General features: G+C 41.9%; 1 protein-coding gene across 1 annotated transcript; it reads left to right on the forward strand.

Annotated features, from left to right (window-relative positions):
* The first annotated feature begins 2,668 nt into the window (after positions 1–2,668).
* ALG14 (ALG14 UDP-N-acetylglucosaminyltransferase subunit) lies at positions 2,669–24,821 on the forward strand. Its single transcript, XM_086463389.1, has 4 exons — positions 2,669–2,798; positions 4,969–5,120; positions 9,167–9,289; positions 24,591–24,821. The coding sequence occupies exons 1-4, from the start codon at positions 2,669–2,671 to the stop codon at positions 24,819–24,821; spliced, it is 636 nt and encodes a 211-aa protein (XP_086319515.1).
* Positions 24,822–25,176: the final 355 nt, after the last annotated feature.

Here is a 25,176-nt window from a genome sequence, read left to right on the forward strand (position 1 = left end):
GATGAAAAAACACAAACACATCTGTGTCCTACTGAGAAAAGACACAATCAGCAGTGTTATACTGCAGATGGGATCTTCATGGGCTCTACTCAATTTTCATGAAGGAAAAACTGCAAAACTTTATGGCAACTAGGTTGCTGACTGTTGCTTCAGTGTTTAAATAGTTATTTCAACCGCTCTCACCAAACACTGACTCTTCCCTCAAGTCTTGCAGTCAGCTGTGTATATTACTTGAAAGCTATATGCCTTATTCAAGCAGATTTCCCAATGAGTAAGAAGACTCCAGCCCTTGTAGGAGTTTATGAGGCAAACTCACTGGTCAGCTTTTTAGACTCGTTGAAAGTCAGGATCTTTGCTTTGCATCCAAGGAACTGTCAGATCCTCAGTTTTCCAGTCCAAAGAACAAGTATTTCCCTGTATGTATCACTCTTATTTTTCCTCTTGTTTTTAAACAACCTGCCAAGCAAAAAACCACCCAACTTTACTGGTTTTAGGTCAGTTTCTCATTAATTTCACCAAAGAGCCTTACAGAAGAATTCTATATAAGCAGGGGAAGTATGTACATACAGAAGAAGTAACATGAAAAGGAGAAAATAAGTTGAAGTTTTTTATACCAGTCTCTGCTGCTGAGATTCCAAGACTGTTTCTCTGAATAAAATGCCAAATAAAAGGCAGTTCTTTAACACTTTTTATGGTAGGAAAAAAATAAGAGCAAAGGGAAGATATAAAAAAAAAAGCCTTGGGAAAAAAATCCTTAAATAAAACAATTCCCACTCCCTGTGGCAAAATACATTCTCCATCAATGACGTTATTCTCACTGAAGAAGGTGCAAGAGGGGAAAGATCACCAAAGACAGGATTAATATTTAAATAGGCTATAGAACTTACCGTCCTGTTTTAACATAGTAGTTTATCTTCTGAAAAAGGACTGTGGTGTTTTCTTCCTCTTGCTTCTGTGATTTAGACACTTGCATCTCTATTGTCCCTAACTATTAGTTTTATGTAGCTAATTAAGTGGAAAGCAAAATGAATTTTTGAAATTTGTGCATCATAAACAGAACTATTAATTAAACCCCTGTTTTTTCCAAATGTCAACAATGATTAAGCAGTGAGGTGTTTTTTTGTGAGGTTACTCATTTGGGTGGAAGACCTTACCACTGTAACACTGGTTTTAATAGTCTCTGCTCAAAGCAACTGCAAAATTATATGTTGCACTGGTGTAACGCAAAACAAAACAGAATCTGTGGAACTGCGAGCCATGAATCGGGAAGATTCACCTTACTTCAGATCCTAAGATAGCAAAGTAGCTAGGAAGTATATCTTTTACTTGTAAATTATGCAATAACCACTGGAATCCATGACTGGCACAAGTTTTTTGTTAAAAATGAGAAAGAAACGTTCAGTTTCCAAGGCTGGTAGGGATACAAAAAGTCCAACTTGTTCAGAATGAACAAGAGGGGAAAAAAAAAAAACAGCCAGAGGAACCATGGCAGACAGATGCAGAATTGCAATGTGTTTGAACTATTGTGTTTGTGCACTTGAAGTACAAGTGCACAGCTGTCATGTTTCATATGCTTGACAAGTCACCCTGTACAGCAACGGTGTCAAACCACTCCAAAAAGTTCTCGAGTTCATTGATCCCGATTCACAGGCCAAGAGGAGGGCTTTGCTCCCTGGCAGATAATTTAAGGACAATGATGAACAAACTCTACTCTTTCCTCATCATAAAATGTAGTATCTTACTCTTTCTAGCAAACACACATCTCATCTGAGATTAGTCCAATGGCTGAATCATCATCATCTCCCCAACAAAGGCCGGCTGCTGACAGAGAGGAAAAGAGTGCTGATCTGTTGCTCCACACTTCTTACTGAAATAAAAAGCTAAAGTATTAGAATGAATGAAAACAGGAATCATGAGAGGCAGTGAAATATTAATACTCTTCACTTTAAGCAGTACTTCGTTTTAAGCTGCAGCCGCACGCAAGCATACATACTTGGACAAACATTTTGCCTGCGCATGCTTGCGAATTCCTGCAGGAGCCACATGACTACTTCTTCGGGATGTGTTTCTCAATTTGCAAATTAATTAGTTAAAAGCGCTTTCCAGCTGGCTGCAGCCCACGCAGAAAAGGCAGAGCAGGGGCACGGAGGGCGGGCTCCGCAGGCAACGCTATGAAACCACCGGCCCTTATTTACCCTCGCGGTCAGGCTGCGACACGGGAATATTCAGGGGCTCGGCTGAGGGGCAGCTGAGGGCCAGTTTCTGCTGCCCTGATGGATAAATGACGACTCTCGCCAAGCACGCACAGGGGTACAGACGCACCCTTCGGACGTTTAGGAAGCGTCTCACACGTTTATTACCGCTCACACCCATCGCACGCCCGAGGGCAACCGCGCGGCCCGGCTCAGCCGGCGGCCTGCACCGACAGCAGGCGACAGCGTCCCCCCAGCCCCGGGCCCTGCGCCGCCGCCCCGCCACGGCCCCACCGCCGCCGGCCCCTCAGCGCCCGCCGCCGCGATCGTACCCGCTCTCCCGGCGCCAACACCGCAGCCCCCCTGCGCGGTGCGGGGTCAGCGGCTGGAGGCGCGGGGAGGTTTGGGCCACACCGGCTGCCGTACGCCGGGAGGTGCGACCGCCCGCTTCCGCGCGGGGCGGCTCCGGGCGCGCCATGGAGCCCCTGCTGCCCGTCGCCCTCCTCCTCCTCCTTCCCTTGCTGCTCGTCCCCTTGGCGCTCCTGGCGAGGAGGCGCCGCGGCAGGCGGACACCCCCCCTCAGGCTCCTGGTGGTGGCCGGCTCCGGTGAGTAGGGGCTGCCCACCGCAGGAGGGGGTGGGGGCGCGGAGCGCTCCGCGAACTACGACTCCCGGCGTGCAGCGCGGCGCGGGAGCCGCCGTCGGCCTTCGCCGACGTGTCCCGGTGCATGCCGGGAGCTGTAGTCGCGATGGCGGGCGGGGGAGCACCGGCAGCGGGGGAGGCCCGCCCGCCGCGGCCGGGTGTCGGTAGCCGCTGCCGGCGTGGCCGCCACGGCCGTTCCCGGGCCTCGCCCCGTCCGGGTCGGGCGCCTTCGAGGCCACCGCCTGTCTTTGGGGTTTTTTAGTCTTGGTTTGAGTATTTGTTAAGCTTCGTCTTTATTTGGGGCATTTTCGTCCGTGTTTATGTCTGAGAGTTTGGTTTCAGATCCTTCAGGCAGCGCCTGCGTTTCACCAAAGTCATGAACTGACAGTCTTCTGACAGAAAACCATTGGTGGCGATTCAAGGGGAGGATTTCCAAAGGTCGATATACCCCTTACATAGGTGATATTTTGTAATAATTTTGCCCAAACCACGTTTCTGTGGTTTACTTACAAGTCTCACGTGGGTGTGTCAGAGGCAGGTGTGTCCCCACCCCATGCTAAGGGGACACACACGCTCCTGCTACTCCTTGTTACCTCCCCAAAGTCGCACGGCAATTAATTTGTCTCAAAAAAATCAGACTGCCTTGAAAATTTGCAGCTGACAAATCCAGGCAAGCTTTGATTTCATCACCTCAGTATCCCTGTGGTTTTTGCACACCGACTAATTGAGTAATAATCCCAGGATCTTTCTGCAACCTGAGTTGGACTGGCAGATTTATAATTTTTCAGGCCATCTTTACTTCCACCAGGGCTGGAAATGTGCTTGTGTTCCTTTGGTGCTTCAGAATCTAGCTTGTACGTATTAAAAAAGAACATTCACTATACAAAAGCTTACCAGGTGAAGTAGTTCATAAGTCAGTTAAGATTCACGTAACGTTCAAGCCTATTCTTCGAGACTTTTTTGAAGTAGAAATCTCCTACTCTTCTGTGAGTACTCGGACAATTGCATTAAAATTTGTGAAAGCTTCAGCAAACTGTTACTCGTGAGAAAATCCTTCCAAACACGTTTGAAAAATACTGCATAAAACTCTATGGAAAGGTGGGAAACTCTCATGTCTAATGCAGCAGCCTAGCTCTCCCTTCTTGTTTGCCAGCTGGGAGTTCTTGCTTTCTATAGCAAAGGTCTCAAGAGGCTAAAGACACTGGGCAGCAGGAGGTAGTAGGAATACACGTAGTTTACTATTTTGGCCTGCAACTTCGAGTAGAGTGAAAAGTAACACGTCCAGTAGATGCTGATGCACATACTTAGGGGTGCAGCTTCATGTTAAGCCGACGGATAAAAGGCGAGCTGGCTCCGCATTACCGACACACACAATCCTCCCTCTCCCCTTCCGCTGCTACAGGTGTTGCTGTAACTCTGGTTCAGGAAACTCAACTGACGAAAAACCCAACTCTGTTCTCAAAAAACACACCCTCCCCTTCTCCCTGGTTCAGCACCGATTTAGCTGCCTGGGCACGGCGACCTTGCGGTTGGAAGGTTGTCAACCCCCGCTCAAGGGCAATGATTAAAGCCCTGGCCTGGAGCTGGAGTGTTGTCAGCGCTCAGCCTTGGCACTGGCCTGGCTGCGGAGGGAAGTGGCTGCCTGCCTGGTTTCAGGAGGACGAGCTGCTCGTGCAGGCCGCAGGGCTGGACACTGGGCAGGGCGGGCGGGAGGGAGGGACGCCTCCGTGGCGCAGCTCGGAGCCGGATCCCATCCAGCTTGGTTTTGACCATGGCACCATGTCAAAAACCACGTCACGCGTGGCTTTTGAGCGTGGACTGCAGGATCACTCTTTGCCCGGGTGTTTTTGCGTCGTGTACTGGACGTTAAACACGAATGTGGTACCTCTGCGTGATCCTGGTTCAGTCCCATTTAACTGAGAAACTTCCACCAATACAGCTTCAGTGGGAGCTGAGTTGTCTTCACGTTACTTGGATAGTCTCAACCATCCTTTAATTGAATCCTCTACTCTCAGAAGAGTGTCACTGATGATAGTAGTACTAATGAGTTTTAAAAGGGAAAATGATTCACCTGAAGAAATTGAAAGTTACAACATTTTTCATATACTAGCTGCGGTTTATTTTGTTTTTACAGGTGGGCACACAACAGAAATCCTGAGGTTACTCAGCTGTTTGTCAGAGTCCTACTCTCCTAGACACTATGTTTTTGCAGACTCAGATAAGATGAGTGAGGCTAAAATACGTTCTTTTGAACAAAAAAGGGCTGAAACGTTCTCCAATTCCCAGGTAACTTGTTAAATATGCTCTTGTAAGATAAAATGATCTTAACATGACATTCTAATTCAAGGCAATTTGGAAGTGATTCTTCAAAAGGATATTTTTAAGATCAGCAGGTGCTGTTGGTTTTTCTAGGGATTGATAATCACTTGCACTGAAGTTCAGCTAAAGGTGCCATTCTGCACATACTGTTTTTTACATTTCTAAAAGTGAATGAAATAAACACTATTGATTAATGCTGTACTAGAGAGATACTGAAAATGCAAAGTAAATATACTAAAAATAGCAAATGCCATTCTTGCTACCAATTTTCACTACCACCTTCCTTACTTTCTCTTAAAATGGTCTTTACCTCCTGTGGACACATTAATCCTTTCAAAGCAATGAGGGAACATAATTGCAGTGAAAATGACTGTACAAAGTCTATCTCTTGCTCAAGAAAAGCATGCTGAAAATAAATCTCTCTTAATTTTGTAAGGCAGCTAGCCATCAAAGAGTTATTTGTACTGTAAAAATACAGAAATATGGTGGGGTTTTTTTTCTTTTTTTTTTTTTAGTTGGGCATTTCCCTCAGTGACATAATGTATTTTTTAAAATAAATTAAATTAAAATTAAGCATGTTACAGATGTTTAAAGAGTATGCAATACCTCTTAATGTTGATGACTTCATGAAAACCATGAAAAAATAATGAAAATATCTTGTTTGCCTTTTTAGCACATATTTGCTTGCTTTGAGCTAGTTTGCTGTATGATTAACAGACAGCAGTATGACTCTGGTGACTTAAAGTGTGATCTGATGTCCAATGAAATTAGTAGAAAGATGATATTTTTCTTTGAAAATTGGAGTAAGTACCACAGAAATGAGTGTTCTGACTATAAAAATCTTAGTCCTTTTGAGCAAATAGTACAAGCAGTAAATTAGTTATTTACATGGTATTGATGTCCTATGATGCATTTCTGATATTTCTGTTGCCTCCAGCAGCGCTACTGCGACAAAAAATTGTAGGACTCAGTACCAATCATTTTCAGAATGAACCCTTTTAATGTAAAGCCACTGCTGCCAAGGTGAGCAACGGGCTCACTTAGGAATGACGTTTTTAAGTTTGTTTACCCCGCTTTCACCTTGGAAGACAAAGTTTCCCTGCCTACCACAAGCGTCTGAACCAAGTGGGGATGACTTAGTTTAAAATGGAGCGTGGCGGTCTCTTCTCTCGTTGGGCACCATGGGTGAAATTTTAATAAAGTGACCAGAGATATTTCCTGTTCAGCGAAATCTTGTTTGGTAATCAGTCACTCACACAGTCATACTCACTTATCGGAAAAACGTTCAACCTTAAATTACTGAATTTCTTAAAAATGCATATTTTGAGTATTAAAGGGTTATGCAGTTTTCCACTAGTTTGCTTATTTTTGCTAAGCAGCTTCCCTTTCGTACCCCCTCCAACTGCTAACAGATCGTGTAGTTACATTTTCCTTCACCATTGAAAGCCAGAGGAACATTTTTGGCTGCATCTGAGTTTGCTGTCTGGATAACAGATGCTCGTTTTCCTTTGGTCATTCTTTTTCCACTGACAAAAGTATTTAGAGTGAAAATGGAAGATAAATTTTGGAAAGTAAAGGTCACGTGCCTATAACATAGATTTGCTAACTTTCAGAGCATGCTGTCAAGTAGTGTGTGTTTTGGCACTGGGGTTGCTGGAGCTCATCAAGCATTTAAAAATCATGCGTTAGTAGGTTCTTGCAGCTTTGAATAAATGGAAGGGAAAAGTCCCATGGTCATTCACTTCCTCAGCTTGTCAGGGAAGTAAATTTTTCCAGAACTAAGGACTGGACAGAAGACAGATTGCAATAACGACCTAAGAGAAAATCAGTGTACTCATTTAACAAATTTCGATATAAAAACCCACAAATATTTCTCTTTCTGATCTGTGGTCTGGCGCAGTTCTAAAAGCTGCGGTATTCAGGGAGGAGGAAGGGAAGCCAGAATGAGCACCTTGCTTACAAGAAGCAAAATGCTGCACCTCCACGGACTAAGTCTCTTGAAAAAAAAATCCAAAATGAGCCCAATTTGTCTGTTTCTGGTATCAGACATACTATGCAGTTTTTCAGCGAAAGACACAGGAGGTATGACCTTTGTCTGCAATACTCACAGTACTCCATCAGATGAGAGGCTGGGATTGCAGAAGCATCTGGCAGTGGCTTTTAAACAAACAAACAACAAAAACAACCCCGGTTTTGTTTCTCAGCTTAATACTTAAGAGTTGATTGATATGTGGGCTGAAGTCCTACAACAGTGGCACTGATGTGCAAAGTTTCAAGCATGTTTTTTGAAGAGTATTGATAAAATCAGCTTGATCTTTGATTGAATTCTACAAGTCAATATCTACTTTGATACTGTTTGGGGTCCCTGCCAAGTTTTGCTGAAATGGTTGGGGTTTTGATGAAGAAAATCACATACAGTTTTTTTGGCAAATACTGTATACCACCACCCTTACAGTGAAGGGAGCATCTGAATAGTTCCACTGAAGCTTGATCTGCCTAAAACAACCGTATCATACACGTGTTTCTCGCAGGACCGAATACTCTGCAAGGGTCTAAACTCCACTTACGGCATTTCTTTTTATCACCCGAACTCTTCCAAAGCTTTAAGAAACAGGCAGTGATAACCAGGATCCTGTTGAATGGGGAGCAGGGGCCATGTTTGTTTTTCCATATTCTGTGGTCAGACTAATGCAATCAGAGTTTCAACACCTGCAAATAAAACCACCAGTTTGTAACATCTGTTAATGCCTTCCAGTATCACAGCAATTAAAGAACCTTGTTGCAATGAAACAAGATAATTTCAGTCAAGAAAATTAACTTAATATTCTGAATTTATAAGTGTGGGTTGGTTTTTTCATTCTTTCCACCTTATATATGAAAAAAAGCCCTGATTTGTAGTTTGTATTTACTGCACAGCTATTGGCAACATCATCTTTCCTGGGCACAAATCACCAGGGCTAAGCTATGACAATTAGTATTTGAAGTAACTGGGCAATTTTCAGTATTTATGATGATAACTTGGAGTTTCTCACTCCCAATGAGTTCTTCTAGAGTATAGTGGTCTGCTGTCCCATATGAAGTGAGAGAGTGACCATTGCCCAGATCTAAACAATATGTCAAGCTCGATAAACAGTGCACTGCAGACATTATATCTGTCTTTCATTTAAACAGTCAAAAAAGTCAGTGGCATCAGGACTGCCTTCTGCTATAGTAATAGTTCTTAGGTGCCGTTCCTCTGTGTCAAGGTAAGAGCCATCTGCGAAGAGTGCAGGAGGCCTGACTGCTGCTGACTGCTTACAGTGTTGAGACAGAAATAAAACATCTGTGTTTTATTAATTTGATACCTTTTACACGCTGTGAATAACCTCTGCTTTTTCTGAGGAAGAATAAAATAGTTTCTTAAACTTTTTTTTATTTAATAATATGACATTCTTTCCTGTGTCTTTATGCAAATATTTTGCATTTTGGATATGTACCTTGCATATCTTTTGAATACTCATGGAGTTCTCATTTAAAGGATAGTGATGTTTGCCGTTACGTTTTTAATAGTATGCCCCGGACATGAACTGAGGAAAGTTGTAACTTCTTCTGCAGTAGAAATCTACGAGGAGTTTAAACAGGCAAGGGACAGAAGAGGGTCACCGTGTTTGGGCTGTGTCTAATCAGACCTAGGCTTGTGTCTCGGTGGCCACGAGGTGGGGCACTACGTTAACATACTGCGGGTGAAGCTTCTCTAGCTGAATTGTTTATTAAGTTAGGAATGTTTCAAAGTAACGTGAGGAGAGATTAAAAAATAGATATATAGTCCTAGTATTTCGTTTTACTTTATTGCTAGGAGCGCTAAGCATGACACTGAATAAGGCACCTAAGCAAAGGTTTCGTACCCAAACATTTCCAAACTAGATTTCAAAACAACAAAAAAAAAGTTGGCACAGACAGATCTAATAACTCTATAAAAGGAGCAATAACATTCTTAGAAAAATAACAGTTCAGTCTATTGTGCTTTCTTCCAGTTCACCCTTGATCGCATTCCCAGAAGCCGTGAGGTTAGACAATCTTGGACCTCCTCGGTGGTAACAACCCTGTACTCCATACTTTACTCCTTTCCTTTGACCTACAAACTGAAACCAGATTTGGTAGGTAAAGTAAATTTTAACTTACTGAGAACTCGCTAATCTGAATCATAAAAGCACTTGGAATATCAAGACGTTGCAGACCGTATCTCATCTTTATGCTTAGATTTACAGCTCTCAGATAAAGTGGTTTTGAATGTAAAATTAAAGGTGAAAGACCTATAGCAGCAGGACACCAAGAAAGAGAGAACGGGTTGCACAGCCGGTGAGTTAGAGTAGCAAAATACCAGTTTCCCCTCTCAAAGTTTGCAGGTAACATCAGAGAGTGTGTCACTCCCTCGATCATGCCGGCAGAGCCAGCACAAACAAGGTTGCAGGTTCTTGATGATATCTCTTCAGGATTGCAGCAGCACACACTGTGCCTGAGAGCCTGGTTAGCCTGTCGGCTGGTCTTGCTCCTGCAATGGTATGACCAGTCTGGAACAGGCAGGTTCAGACCAGCAGAAATATACACAGATTCAGTTCTTGTGCTTACATGGCCTTTTCAGCTACGTGCATATTTATTTAGTCTTTGGCTGACTGACATTAATTATCTCATCTAGTGACAAAAAAACATCACTGCTGAAGTGGCAACTCCTCGGCACTTTAGTAACTCTTTCAAGCGTTCACAAAGCTGCACTCTCATGCTAATTGCAACATTTATTTTAAAATACTCCACACGCTTAATCAAGTCAGAAGCATTCAGGGTTGTCAGATTATAGAACTAAAATGGAGAGATCCACTCAACAAAGTTTGTGTTAATGCGAGACTCAAAAGGTGGTTCACTGGATTCCCAGGTCTAAGTCCTACAATTCTTCAAGAGAAATTATGGTTAAAGGTGGCTTTTTGCTAGAGTTGTTGTCATCTTAAGGAGCCAGTGATCCCAATCTGAGTTTTTTGAAAAAAGCATTATTTTAGCAAATTTCAAATTAATATTTTATCGATTTAAAAATATTTTAATGAAAACTGCAGAAACTTATGCAGTTACAAGATATTTTTCATAATTCAGTAGCAGCTTATATACACCCACAGAGGGTGTTTCTAAGCAGACTTTTTTGTAGCTCTTACTGTGAACAGTATGGCTAATTCTAAAGAGACTCATATATATCCGTAATATTTATAATGTTTAGAGAAGCTGGCTGTGAATAATTTGATCTCATTGCCTTCAATCGTACTGGTCAGATCCTATCTGGGGGGTGGGGGGCAATAGCAGAGGGATGTTTACGTGAAGCAGACATCCTAGAGCAAACACGAGTAATAAATATTTAGGAATCACTTTGCTACACCACTGGTTTTGGTTAAGGTATATCCTTTTTTTTTAACTTCTTATTGCAAAAGAAATTCACTGGAAAATCTCACTGCGTAGCTTAATATATTACCATGTCATCAGGACACATCGTAGGAGAAGAGCAGGAAGTTACTAATTTAATTCCATGGTTTCTCTGTTTACGAGAGGAATTTAAAGTGACAGTGGGATTTACACGTTGAATTATTAGGAACTGTGTTGGAGTTGATAAATTCTGATAAGCTGTCAAAAGCCTAAGGCTTTTGAAAAACGCTTGTCCTTTGAAAATTAAGGTTGCATTTTAGCAAGGCCTTCAAGCCCTTCGTGGTGTTTAAGGGAACCACTGACTCAAAATGCTATCCAGAGAGTCTCTAATCCGTGATTAAAGAAGGGCTGGAGGGGAGGGAGTTTCCAAATATTTTTTTGCCAGGTTCCATCATCAGCCACAGTAGCAGCTGGTGCTGCCACTGGCAGAAGCATCTCTGGTGTCATGCCAAATCTTATACCCCTTGAAAGCTGCTTGCATACTGCTACTTGTATGCATATCTTAGGTTAAGATTTCTGTAAAATATGGCAAGTCTGAGAGCTGTAAAGATTTTAAAACACTTATCAAAGGAGGGTGATTCAGGGATTAAAATGCCTTACATTGCCAGTGGAAAGATTCTGTGTGGTATGTGAAGCAACTGGTAATACTTAATTGCCTTTAGAAGAAAATGTTCCTGGTGAATTGCAACTCCCCCTACTCTCGGCAAAATGTAATGCTTAGTAGTTTAAAGAACTAGAAAGGGTGGGAAAAACGCTGGCGTTTACACGACTCATCTATTTGTCACAGAAGTCAACAGCCGAGTTCAGAAACAAGCACGGTGTTACATCATGCTGAGAGCTTCATATTTTTAAACAGTAGAGCTTACGGGCACTGTACATTTTCGGTCTAGGCAACTGTTTGTGTTTAACTGCAGGAGGGAAAGACAACTTTGAATTGCTTCTAGGTCATTTGTGCGTATGAGTGATCCCCAAATCCTTACACTCACTTTTAGGCTTGTTGGAAACGTGTGCATGTTTGAAGGAATGAGTGAAGTCTTCTCCAAACAAAAACTGGAGAAAAGCAGAAATGGTGCAGTTGCAGTTTTCAAGGAATGCAGGACAAGAGAAGTCCTGCAAAGGCAGCCTGAAACCATTAGGTGCAGAAAGGCAATATTTGGAGCAGATAGGCTTAGGTCGGCATAACTAGCATATCTGTGGAGCCGTAAAGGGGAAACGGCAAACCTCGCTGCACAGGAGTTACTTTATATGTGCTTATTTACACGAGCACTGTGTCCCCTTTGTGTCCCACGCTGATCCTCTGGCAAAGCTTCTTAGTTTACTTTGCATGAGAAAGCAGTTCTATCTAACCCTTCTTCAAGATAGGGAGTTCAGAAAGAACTGAACAGCTTCCAGGAGACCTTTGCTGTCTTGCAGGACTTGACCCACGCTTGAAATGGGCCCCCAGAGAGTTTAAGAAATGTAAAAGTTAGCTTAGTTGTTCAGTTTGAGATCATCTTCAAGAGTCCCATTTCTGAGTTAGGAACATCTGCGCTCTGCAAAGTTAAGTCCCTTTAGAGATATTAAACCAAGTAACAAAATTAAGATGACAGACGTGATGATCGGCTCGTGTTCCTATAGCCAAGAACTATAGAAATAGAGGTGTCAGAGTGCTTTGCAGGCACATGTGTGCTGGGCAGTTTTAACAACATGTCGACCTTAGATAGGCTTCCTATGCAGAGGCCTAAAATTCCAGGAAAGCAAGGCTTATGCCAGCACACTCTGCCTATACCTTCCTTCCCCCAGAAGAGCTTTTAAAACCATTCATCAGTTGCAGCCAGATTTCATATGCAGTCATAGCCTCAAAGACTGCAAATTCCTACCATGAAAACAGGCAGCTGGTTAGAGAAGAGAGACTTGTTGCCTTCATTGAGAGAAAGGCGGAGAAGAAACGTAAAACCAGACTAAGACGTTAGAAGATCTACTGTCTAGGGAAAGATGCAAATCCTTCTTAGTTACAGACAATTGGACAAGCTGCATAGAGGTTTTCCCCAAAGACAGAGAAAATTACTGAAGCTTACATAGATTATTTGGTGTCCAAGAAGGAAAAAACTCATGTTACAGCCTTCCTGTAATGTGCTTGAAGTCAGTCAGTAGGTACAGGTTCAGAGGAAACCAGTTTTCAGTTCTCTTGCTGCATACAGAACCATTGTCCTTGTCTCTGGGCCAATTTGCCAACCCTGAAACCAGGTTTTCACGTGATCTGGCCCCTTGGCTTGGTTGTGATTATTCCAGTCATTCTGGCATACCTGAAATTCAAACTGGAAACAGGGTATGTGTGCACCACACAGCAGAAACTTGTACAGAGATGCATCCAGTCTTTGTTTTCAGCCATAGATGTGCTATGTAACTGGGTCAGCGATTTAATGTAATTAAATTTCACCTAGAATTGTGTGGAAGGGCTGTGTAAAGCTCCATTCATTAGTAGATTGTGCACCCTGGACCCTTAGGACCAGACTTCTTTTCGCTTTTCTGGGAACACTTCTCAGCGGTTCCTACTGCCTCGGTGCTCTACAGAGCCTGAAATAAGCCGATCTTTTCAGATCACTGCTATTTGGAAGAACCTGGGTTAAATCATGCAGAGACAGCAGTCCTTCCGCGTTACGGCCTCCTTCCCGTGGGAAGTCTGTAGTAAGAAGTTTACATTTGCACAGCAAGTACTACAAGCTCTGCCATTGCCCACCCCACCAGCCATTAGCTGAATGAGTCTCTCCTTTTTAAACTTCTTTCTAGAAGCCTAAAACCTGCCCGGCTGATTATGCTTCTAGCAGTCTACCAGTTCTTCTACGACTGCACATCCCATCACACATGCCTGGTCCCCCGACTGGTTGAATTCACTACAACGAGCTTCTAGACTCGTTGCAGAAGTGTTCACACAGTAAGCTATATGAAAGGAGATCATTATTTCATTTAGCTAAGATTTTCCGTTCTTTGTGCCCTGCCCAAAATGTCTTAAGTTCACAACACTTTAACAAATTACTTTGACAAATAGTAAGTTACTGTCCCTTATATCACAGTTCTTATTAGAACTTTGTGGAAAGCTACAAAATCTGAGTAGTGGCATTTTTTCTCTATTCACTTCCTAACAAGCGAACTTTGTATAATGCAGTATTAAGAGTATCTGGTGCATTCTTTTGTACACTGAATCTTTCCCCACTATTTATACTTCTTTTGGATCGAATTGACAGTGTGTCTGATCTCCTGTTGTTCTTCTAGGATCAAACCAGTGAAAATCAGCAAGAGTAAGAACACCAGATTGAGATGTTCAGTGATACAAATTGTGTAGTCTAAAAATAAAACAAAGTTAAGCCACCCAAATTTGCGTTAGCTTCTTGGTGGTAATGAAAATACGAGTCTTACTCACCCCTCCTCTACCTTGTGTGCTGCGTACAGCTGCCTTGCAGCCACGATGTAGAATTACTCTCTGCCGAGCACAGGTAAATGCCTAAAGCTATTCAAATAAGTTAATTTAAAGCTAGGTTGGAGCTCGGCTCTATCTGTGACTGCCAGTTAGACAGGCCTGTAGCCATTACATTTCAGAGGGAGAATGGAAGTAGCAGTAAAGATAAACCGAGATCTTAGCTTAGATTTAAGCAGAGTTTAAACCAAAGACCGATCAGTCTTAACTCACCAACCACCAGGTTCATTATGAACCTGGTGAACACCCTGGTCACACTCCCACGTGTGTTATAAAGCGTGGCTTCAAGTAAACAGCCTTGCTAAATCTGACCGCTGAGCCAGGCCACTGGTGTGCAGACACAGAGTGCTAACACCTCTAGGGTTTGCATTGTGAAGACATTTCGGGCAGGTATTTGATGCAGATTCTTGCTATGCCAACTGCAGGGATGCGGCAGTAGCCTCAAAGATGTTTATGTACATACAAACCAGCAGTTTTAGCTAACCTAAAATACCGCTTTCAAGGTCCAGCGAAGTGAATGCTTGACTAATGAAAGACACATTGGGATTTGCCATTGAAGGCTAATTTTAGGCCAGTATTAGTAATATGTATGGTTATGTTTAACAAAGTCTTTGGATTTAATGTCTCCTTTCATTTTGAGTAGAAGCAGGCTGCTATAATAAGCAGTACTTTTTGCTATCAGGAGGTAAGCCCTTATTTTTAAATAGGCTGTAAAGGGAGAGATGGTATTTCTCATGGCACTCTGACCAAGGGAATTCAGTCAGGTTCAGGCTCAGCCAAGGTGACACATGGAACAACAACAGCTTGCTCAAAGACAGCTGGTACCTAGTGTTTGCACCTACAGATGTAGTTCAGTAACTACCATTTCATTTACTTGGCAAAAGCCTTTTACTGAATTGCTTTATGACCAACTTTTCATCTACACAAAGTCAAATTTCTTTTACTTCCTACTGATTTATCAACAGCAATAAACCCCAGTCCATGGTAATGTAGGTAGGGAGTTAGTTTATTCTCCAACCTGCATCTGCCTTGGTAATCTTGTTCTTTTCTAACCAACCTTCTATCTGTCTCTATCTGTCTCCCATGTTTTCTCACAACACTTACAGGTATCACTATCTTTTCAGACAAACTTTTGGCAGAGATCGTGATGTTTGACTTGTCCCACGGACAGTCTGGATGTTAATGTTTTAATAACCAACACTAACATTCCCACAGACTTGAGCGTTAGTACCACTTTCGCACTTGTCATTTGTTGTTCTTTTCAATTGATCGGTTCTATGTTTCTGATTTTACATTTGGCAACTAGGCTGAGGAGTATGCTGAGCTCACACGTCCCGTTCTGCTTCCACATACCTGCAGAAGCATCATATATATGGATGGAAACTACCACTCCAAAGACCTTTTAATTCCCATGATGGACCTGCCATCTTTCACCTGAAATACAGGGGCAGTTAAGTAGGGTGCCTAAGGTCAGCTTCATCCAAAAAAAAAAAAAAAAAAAAGTCAAGCTTGCATGTTTCTTTATGTGTCCAAATCTCAAACTTTCTTCACTAAGCTGTTGCCTAACTTCTGAGGCTCTTAATGACCCCAGTTAGCTTTCTTTTCATCAGTGAAGCCCCTAGGCATACCCAGAAACAGACTGAGCTATTTAAGTTTTTGCAGTGTCAAATAGCCACATGCATAGCCGGAATCCTGAGCTTTGCCCACTACTTTGCATGTGGATGCTGATCCAGATCGCATCAGCTGGGCCTCTTCCCTTGTCCCTTACCCCTGAAGACACTGGGCTGATAACTCTGGGTCAGGCTACTAAATGCCTAGAAGGCAGAAGTGACAATGCCTAGTGCTGTTACAATTAAATCCTGTTGTTAAAGCTAGTTCCTAGTGGGTTTGTGGAAGCTTTCCTTTTCTCCCATAGAAAAATCCACTAGGTAGGTTTTTTCTCTCCCTCTCCCCAGGCTTTCGTAAAGTGAGAGCTGGGGAAACGAGGGAGTTGGTAATGCTTACCAACGTGTTTCACTCTATGATGAAAATAACGCTCAGACAAAAGTAGTGCACAGTGTGCTGATTTAGGTCCTCGCTCTTCTTCCACTTCTCTCTTCGCGTTCTGGCATTCACTGATCTTATTTATCCAAGCGAGGCAAGCTGCCTGTAGGACCACACGTACCTCTGCTTGTTTTGAGGAGCACCTCACCTACTGCGTGTATTGTGTAATGATGGGAACTGTACGGACAAGGTGCACAGAAGTGGACTAGAAAGGTTTTCACAGCAGTGCTACAAGCTGTAGCTGCTGACGAGCCCTGAGACAAGCTGTTGCTATAGATAGAACACTGCAACTATCTTTTTGCACCCCTGATGGTTCGGGTGATTTAGGCAGTAAAAGATAAAAGCGTACCCAGGTATAATTAAATTCTACCTAAATTACCCGATTTACATCAGACTGCACATCTAGAAGATTTTGTCCCACCCTGCGTTCCCCAGGTAGGTTCAAACAGCAAATGGGGTGTGAGGTTTTAGCTGGTTTTATGTACAGGTTGCGGAGGGAAGTGAACTGGATAAGATCTTCACTCTTCAAAAAGAATAAGCCAGGAGGTAGTTTAATGACCTTTATATTGTTCAAACAGAACCTGAAATTCTTCTTTCTCCCCATCAATAGCAATAATAAGGAATTGTTGGAAAAGGTTCCTGCTCTTTTTTTTTTTATTTAAACCTGGAAAAAAATATTAACAATTCTAAGCTGGTTTTCCTCAAGGTTAAAAACTTGAATTTTCCAACATGCTAAATAGCTAGACTAGCAGAAGCTTTAACAAGGACACTCCCTCCCACATGCTTAAATGTTTGCGCTAAGGAGAAATCCCTTTCTCTCTTAAATTCTCAGATTTCTCTTGTTTTTCTGAGAACCAAATAATTTTTATTTCCTAGAATAGATCTTATTTCTATCAGAACTGCATTACCTCCGTGTAGGCGAACAATGTATCTCTTGAAACCTTTTAGAGTTACTCATTTATGAAAAAGAGTAACAATTTTTTCTGTGTTGCCATCCAGGCTCAAGTTGCCAAAATTGTTTCTTGATGGATATGGCCCGCTATGTCTGAAGGTACTAAAAAAAAAAAGGAAAATAGCACGTACATTTTATCTGATTGTCAGAATAAGCTACTGAATCAAAACGCGTGCTAATAAAAGCAATACTCTCCATACCTGGAGATCTTCACTGAGAAGGATATACAGGAATTTTGATGTGTCCTCTGTGAGGAGTAAATGATTGTTTTCCTGGTGTCAAAGGAGAAAATACTGATGTGAGAGAAAGTAAGTGCTGTGCCCCAAATCCCATGGTGAGTCCGCAGCAGAGCCGTGAGTACAGCCCAGGTTTCTTGACTCTCCAGGCTTGCATCTTGGTCATGAGCTCATAAGCTAAATATAGTGACAATTAAAAGTTGAGGTATTTGTTCACTGATGCTTTCATTAGTTTAATTTTACAGTTAAAGCGCCTCCAATATTAAGCAAGCAGGTCCCACAACACCAGGGCTGTAATGCTGGCAGTTGTGTTTCCCACAGACTCGGGGGCTGTTCAGGATACACGGAGCAGTCAGCGGAGCCCGGCCCTTGGGAATCAGGGGGCAGGAAATGGGAACAGCTGAGACGGAGAGGCCAGATACAGCTGCCTTTGTGGGTAGCCCTCAGTACTTCTGGAGGTGAAGGGAAAAAAAATCCTCAGCTGGATACTTCACCTTACAGGGCATTAGCGTGAAGTTTTCAAAACAGTGAGATAATAACGCTAAAAGCAAGCAAGGGCTGATGAGCTCATGAGGTGTTGTAATTTACCTAGCAGAATACAAATGAATTCATTGCAGATTCTCTCTTCTTGTGCCACAGGCACAACCAGCCTCCCCCCAGCAAACCAAAAAACACACCCCAAAACAATTTGTTATTCCACTCTGAAATCATAAAAGGCAATAAACTCCTGAAACGTCAAAACTTCTGGCTCCTACCTGATGAATGCAGGAGTCCTGGCATAAAAATGAGCACATTATTATGGGGTTGGGTTTGATTTTTTCAGGTTTCATTTCAGCATCCAAGCACCTCTACTCAGCTTTCACTAAATGTGACTGCTCAGTTTCCCTTTCACTGGAATCATTCTCTGCTCCATTTCCCTTGTTTCTGAAAGATCCTTTGGGTTGTTCTGTGGTCAGATTTGTAGTTTCACGAAGGAGACTTTCTTTGTGTCAAGACAGTGTCTCCTGTTAGGTCTCTGCATTTGTATGTCATTGACTTGTGTTTATTGTTACTTCTGCTACCTTTGTGAAAGGTTTATTATTTTTATCTACCATTGTTTCTAGAATTTCTTAAAGCTGATTTTTGTAAGGTTTCCATGTATTGTAACTTGCTATGGCACCTTTTTTTTTGATTATGTAAGTCCAGCTACCAAGAACACAGCGTTTGGGCACCTGTCATCAACTAAGAACATGCAAGGAAAATAAAAATACATAACACACAAATTTACAGTCCCTTTAGCTGCTTTCTCTAATGGGTGCGTTTCCTTGCTGATCTTCAAAAACTCATTCCAAAGCCAGAATTCACTTTGCCTAGCAAGGTGGAAACTTGTCAAACTTGATCCAAATCAAGGAACTTTCTGCTGAAAATACCTTTGGCTGAGGAGTTTTGTCAGATCTGTAGATGGTCCAGGTTGTTCTTCAGAGCTGAATGAGATTGGTTTATGCTCCTGCTTTTTCTTGATAGAGGAATTAAGGGATTTATTTGGGTTTTTTTTGTTTTTAAATGAAGCCTTATTTGCAAGCAGGCAAGCTTTTTTCTTAGGTCCCTTCTATGACAGTATGGCAGTACGGTCATGTTTTAAAATTCCTTTTTCTTCTTTGCTAACTTCTTTTCAATTGTAATTCAAATTGGTTCCTCTCTTCCGTGCTTTCTTCTCTTTTTTAATCCCCTTTCCCTTTCCTTTTCCCTTGCCTTTCTTAAAATATCAGGAACAGCTATTCAAGTTTCCTTAGCTTTTCTGACAAACCTCAGAGAGATCTTCTGGGCTTTCGTATCTTAACAGGCTGAACAGTTACTTTTTGTTCCCAAATGTTAATTTGGGGATTGAAATTGAAGCCATTGAAATGAAGTATTTATCAACAAAAGCTGAATTTTAGCAGTCCAGCAAAAAGACGAACAAAATTATTAATAAATTACTTCTTTTAGGCCTACACTTCTTCCTGAGAAGCAGAAAATGCCTAATTTTTTTTCCCCACATTGTTAAAAAGTAGATCTGTTTACTTGCATAGATATACAAAGATCATGCAATTAACCCAGCTTGCCTCAGTTTTCTATCACTCCACTTGCCTTTGTGTCTTTTAGTAGTTCTCTATCACCACCATCTGTTCCCTTATTCTTATCTCCAGTTGTTTAGCCCTGTGGGGAAGGGGGCATTACCAGGACTAAGGAGGCCTGAGCAATGTCCTAAACATACTCCAGGAGGTAGCTCCGAGGCTGGCGAGCAGCGCAGTCTTCAGTTCAGGGGTGAGCCTCACCCTGCAGCAGCAGCCAGCATTCCCAGCCCAGAAAGCTGGGCAGTTTTCCTGCTCTTGCGCGGGCAGCGAAGGCCAATCTCTGTGTAAGTCATTAAGAAGAACAGCAGGTGTTGGCGGTTTCTTATGCAAAGCGAATCTCACATCAGTTTTCCACTTCCTACTAAGTTCAGAGGGACTTAGGTTGTTCTCGCCTTGATTGTAATTTGGGAACATAAGCGGTACTCAAATACTCGTTCATTAAAGGTACAAATGTATGTTTACATATTTATGAGAAAAACTGCAAGTTTTCTGCTTTACTCATTCTTGTTTTAACCAGTGGCCTGACATTTAATCCCAGGGAAGCTGTGAGCTGTTCTTTCAGTGTTTTAGCTGGTAAATGTCACTCTGCTACAGTGCTGCATTCACCAGCTCTAAAGCAGCTTTTATCAGCAGTGGTGCCATGTGCCAGTGTTCCCACTGTGCCAGACTGCTGGCTTAGCTGGTTTTCTTTCAACAGCTGTAGAAAATATCTGAAACAGAAAGGCAAGAACTATTCCATTTTTTTATGAAAGTGATTGATATGAAATCAGATTTATAGAGAGAGTTGCTAAGTATAAATGCTGTATTCTGATCCTTTACTTTTAAACTTCCTTTAATATACAGATCGATAAGTTTATTGTACTGTTTAAAAGTCTGGTCACATTGAATTGGTAGAAGATTTTAGTATAGGATACAGTTTATAGGCCTAGCTGGGAAGCCAGGCAGCCAGTGAGCCAATTTAACAGTTAGCTGGGTATTTCTTTGCATTAGAGGTGAATGTAAATCCTGTAGAGAGCCCTGCAGCACGGGCTTCTGGAACGATCCCTTAGAGCTTGTGGGCAGCGAAGTCAGATGGCCCAGTGACCAAGAAAGTCCTTGGGCAGTTGCAGCTCAAGAGGTCACAAAGGTGACACAAAAATTGTCTTTGGCCCCTTCTTTCCCCCTTTCTGCTGCCTCGCCAAGGCAGGCTGAACCAAGTAAACTGGAGATCTTTGGAGACGTGTCTCACGCAACGCAAATATTCTACAGGCAGCCTCGTAGCTAAAGTAAATAGATATTGGGAAAGACTTACCCCGAATAGACGGTTGACCTTGTAGAGGCCCTGGTCCCTTCTTGCCCAACAGATGCCTGCTGCTTCTCCACGGCGTAGTAGTGATTGCGATTCCCTGAGAGACACTTGTAGGCTGCTGGAGGGGAAAAACAAAAGCCTTGGTCTTTTCAAGGTGGAAGACATCAATCATTCCTCAAAATGTACTTTTGAACGGTGTTTTGAAATTCACTAGTAGGACAGCTCATCTTCTCTTACATGTTTAAGGAAGGCTGTAGATGATTCAGTTCCTTTCCACCATCAACAAGTTCATACACTGGCAGGAGCTAGAAGAACCTAGCTTATGGATCGCACAGTTCTTTATAGTGTGCATACTTGTTTTCTCACAAGTCTCCCCGGTATCCCTTGGTAAGTGAGTGCTGCTGGATTCCAAGGAGCAGGAGCACTGGTCTCCCTTCCTGCTGACCCTGTGAGGGGGAGTCAGTAGGACTGGTCAGACCAGATTTTTGGAGGGGAATTGCCACTCCAGCACATGAGCAACTAGGTACGACGTGTCTCTAGCCACGCACTGAAGGTTAACTGAAGGTTCATTTTTAATGATCAAAAAGATTGATTACTAGTTCTGACTTACAGATCATGACCCCAAATTTGGATAGGGATCTGTTTGTCTGCTGGCTTCAGCAGGTTTATACCAGAGTCTCTTTCAGGGGACGATTACTAAGCCCAAGCATTTTAGAACAGAAACATCTATAGTCGGAGTATTTTATGGGCATTTTGCATACAGAGATCCTATAAAGCCACATCTGCTTTGTCTTGTTTGAACCAGTATGTATTGAAGGGGAAAGAGTAGAGGAGTTATGATCAGATCATGTTTTTTTAGAGCTGCCTAGTCCATAATTTTCCTGATCCTTCTTACTGCATGCAAGTGCTTCTCCATGAATCAAAGGGCATCTGAGAAGCAGTTACAGTCAGTAGAAGGTATAAATTGGGTGCATCATATCAAAACATGGATATAGTAAAGGTATTTTATTATGATTTTAGTTTTTATTATCGCTTTTCTGTTTTGCACCTCAGCAAAGTGATAACAGCAACTCAAGTGTGGCCTTTAGCGCTACATATAGATTCACAAATAGACCCATTACTATTATTTCATGACGTGATATTTTGTGAGCACACTGAATTGGAACATTCTAGCGTTTACCTTTGTGTGTGCATCTAGACACAAGAATACCAAATACCAAAAAACCTGGAGCTTCTAGCCAAGTTTAATAAAGGGGGAAAGTAGGATGAAGCGTATGGCACAGCGGCTTCATAAAGACCGTGATTGTAATAATTGTAATAATAAATAATAATAATAATAAAATAAATTTTAAAAATAAATAAAAATTAATAATTTTTTGTAACACCTGTTCTACAATTCTCAACTTCTGGGCTGAGGGGGATGTTAGGCTGCCTACCTGACCTAAGTCATACCTGCGATTGGTACTGTTTTGTGTCAGACTGTGGAAAGTGAGGGACTGATGTGAAGCTCCTTGCTTTGGGCGACGGGGTGGAGCTTTCACAGTAGATGGAAGCTAAAAGAGCGCAGAGCCAGTACCAGTCCAGAAGGAAGACAGGTGGAAGGGCACCTGGGAGTTGGGATGCAGAGGGAGACGAATACACCAGAGATCACGAAGAAAGCCAAGGAAGAGAGGATGGGTGGGAGACATCTCAGGGGGCTGGGTACAGTACAGAGAAACATCAAAATGGAAGACACTGAGGAAAGGACAGGGGAGGGGACTGTCGTACAACAGCAGGAGGGCTTGGGGAGCAATGCAGATGAGACAGTATTTGTACCCAAGGTAGCTCTACTGAAGGAAAGGGATAGTGGAGTTTCTGTTAGGCAGTGGTGTAGATTTTTGTCTGTTTGCTTAAGGCTGTATTTTGAATCTGAAATCAGTAGTCAGACTGAATATTCAGCTCACAAAAAAAAAAAGTAGTAAATAACTTCTGGGGGCTGTTTTGCTGCTTCTTATGCACTTGTCTGGAACAGAGCAGATTCTGCAGGGGGGACCCTGGTGGGCTTTGCCTGCAAACACAGGAGAGCACTCCAAGTTATTTCCTATGCCTATGTTTACAGTACAGCAACAAATGTTGTTACAAATAGAGATACCTAAACATGCCTCAATTTAGATATCAGTAGCCGTGTACCAGTAGCACCATCAACATGAGTGCAAATTAATAAACTTGTCAAGAAATAGGGCAAAATGCGTGATTTAGTTCACAGGGATGGAAAAGTCTCTTTGACATGCTAAAAGGCAGCGTGTGGGGTTGGTTTATGTCCTTGCTTGCCAAGCCAAATGTATAAAAAACAGATCTTCATTCTCAGCAGATTGTAGAGTGAGTTTTAAAGTCCCAGCGTGAGTTTACCCAAAATCAGGTTCAGCAGGACGTTTGAAACCATAAGTATATTACTCTGATTTCAAAAATCTAGTATGCGAAGTCAATGTGTTCAACTTCTTTGCTTCTTAGCTATATAATTGCTAATTTAAAAGAATCATACCGTCACAATTTTCTTATACAAGTATTTGTGGCTGTTGGTACCCTGAAATGTCAAGATTAAACCAGTATACAGCATGTTGCTTGTACAGGACTTTCAGAAAATGTCAGCATGTCTCGTATGAATAAATAGTTCCATTAAGATCAACAATAAAATCAGAATAATTTTGCATGCAGTATTACATTCTCTTGATTCTGATAACAAAACACTGCATTACGGTCATCACATCGCCTGGCGAGATTCCTGGGGCCATCTTAAAGGCGAAGGAAGGTGTAGGTGAGAAAGTTTGGAACTCAGTAGCACCAAAGCTGCTGCTGCTTTTAACTGAGGCAAGGTGCTACTAGACAGTTTATCAGAGGGATCTTGCCACAAAGCAGGGAACGAAACGTTCTGAAATGATTGCTACAGCCCTGAAACAGAAACTCTGATTTTGTTTCCCCCCCCCACCAATAGAATAGCTTTCACAAGCTGGTGAACTTGGAACAAAGGAATGTGAGGTTATAGGATATAGAGCCATGATTTTACAAAAGAGCTCTTTATTTCCGCGTAATCCCCAGCTGTGCAGAAAAGTGCTGATTACATGGTAGTAGTTAAATTTAGTAAGAAATTCCTTGCCTGAAATCAATTTTGATACCCAAGTAGAGTGCCTAATATACCCTGGTTTAAACCTTTTGCTTTTAAGCAATCTGTTTTTCAGTTTACCAATGTCTAAAATTGACAGACCACCTTCTGTTACTGTTAACAAATGTTATAAGTGAACTTGAGATCCTCTGCTACAAGGACATGACAAGTATTTACCAAAACAGCTTCCTTCTGTATGCGTTTCTCTATACTAGTGTTTATTAAAGGAAAAAGAAATCCGGTCATTCATATCAGCTAGTAGATTCTGATGAAGGTCCTAATTCATCAGTACATTTTTGCTGAACTCTGAAGTGTTTTGCTGACTTCAGCCAAAGTTCAAGAGCTTTATAACTGCATCCCAGGTTTAGTAATGCTAATTAAACTTCTTTGGCCTTATTATGCCTTAATCTGTGCGCAAATCTCATGATTGATACAGCCCAAAGCTGTGACTGAGATTGGAAGATGTTTTAGTTATGTACCCATGAGTCAAGGAATTCTGCTACCTTCATGGAAATTAACTGTGCCATCTCACAGCTCTTCTCCTCGACATGTACAGAAAGATGATCTTTTTTGGCAGTTACTTTGAAATAGTATCTTTTGTTTGCCCCGTTCCCCCCCGCCTTTTTTTTTTTTTTTTCATGTTTACTTGCCTCTTCTGGTTTTTAAAATATCTTTGGAAATAATTTTTTTTTTTCGTAAATGTAATGTTATATGAATGTACACACTTTTAATTCTTTACCATATGAAAAAAGTCATGTTTTACTTCTGTACGATGTTTCTTCTCTTTTAGATATTGTGCAATGGACCAGGAACATGTGTTCCTGTCTGTATATCTGCACTTCTTCTTGGGCTTCTAGGAATAAAGAGAACAATTATTGTGTATGTGGAGAGCATCTGCCGCGTGGAAACTTTATCCCTGTCTGGAAAGATTCTTTACTACTTTTCAGATTATTTCATCGTTCAGTGGCCTGATCTAAAGGAAAAATATCCCAAGTCCGTGTATCTCGGTCGAATAGTGTAACAACAGAAGACAAGCTTTACCTAAAATAAACTCTGCAAACTCCTCACTGAAGAAATGCATTCATGTAGCTATTTATTTTCAAGGATTCCTGTTATAAAATTAGGCTCATACTGGAAAAGGAGACAATAATAAAGATATCTCTACATTTAAGTACATTTTTATGTATTTTTATTTATTGCCGTCGTGTAGGTCTGTTCACCACTACCCCATAATGGCCTGAAGTCTATGCTGTCTCTGTTTTCATCTAGTTTTCCTGCTATGTGAATGGCAATTTTTGTCTACAAATAAATATGGGAATTTGTATGAATGTAACATTTCCTGTAAGGAAACTTTGTGTAGTTTTCTAAATTGTAAG

The sequence above is a fragment of the Leptosomus discolor genome, chromosome 3 (assembly GCF_034619465.1).
Source record: "Leptosomus discolor isolate bLepDis1 chromosome 3, bLepDis1.hap2, whole genome shotgun sequence".
Classification (NCBI taxonomy): Eukaryota; Metazoa; Chordata; class Aves; order Leptosomiformes; family Leptosomidae; genus Leptosomus; species Leptosomus discolor.

Coding starts and splice junctions, on each gene's coding strand:
- ALG14 (XM_086463389.1), top strand. CDS start 2,669: ATGGAGCCCCTGCTGCCCGTCGCCCTCCTCCTCCTCCTTCCCTTGCTG. Junction 2,799..4,968: donor CCTGGTGGTGGCCGGCTCCG/GTGAGTAGGGGC, acceptor TTGTTTTTACAG/GTGGGCACACAACAGAAATC. Junction 9,290..24,590: donor ACAAACTGAAACCAGATTTG/GTAGGTAAAGTA, acceptor CTTCTCTTTTAG/ATATTGTGCAATGGACCAGG.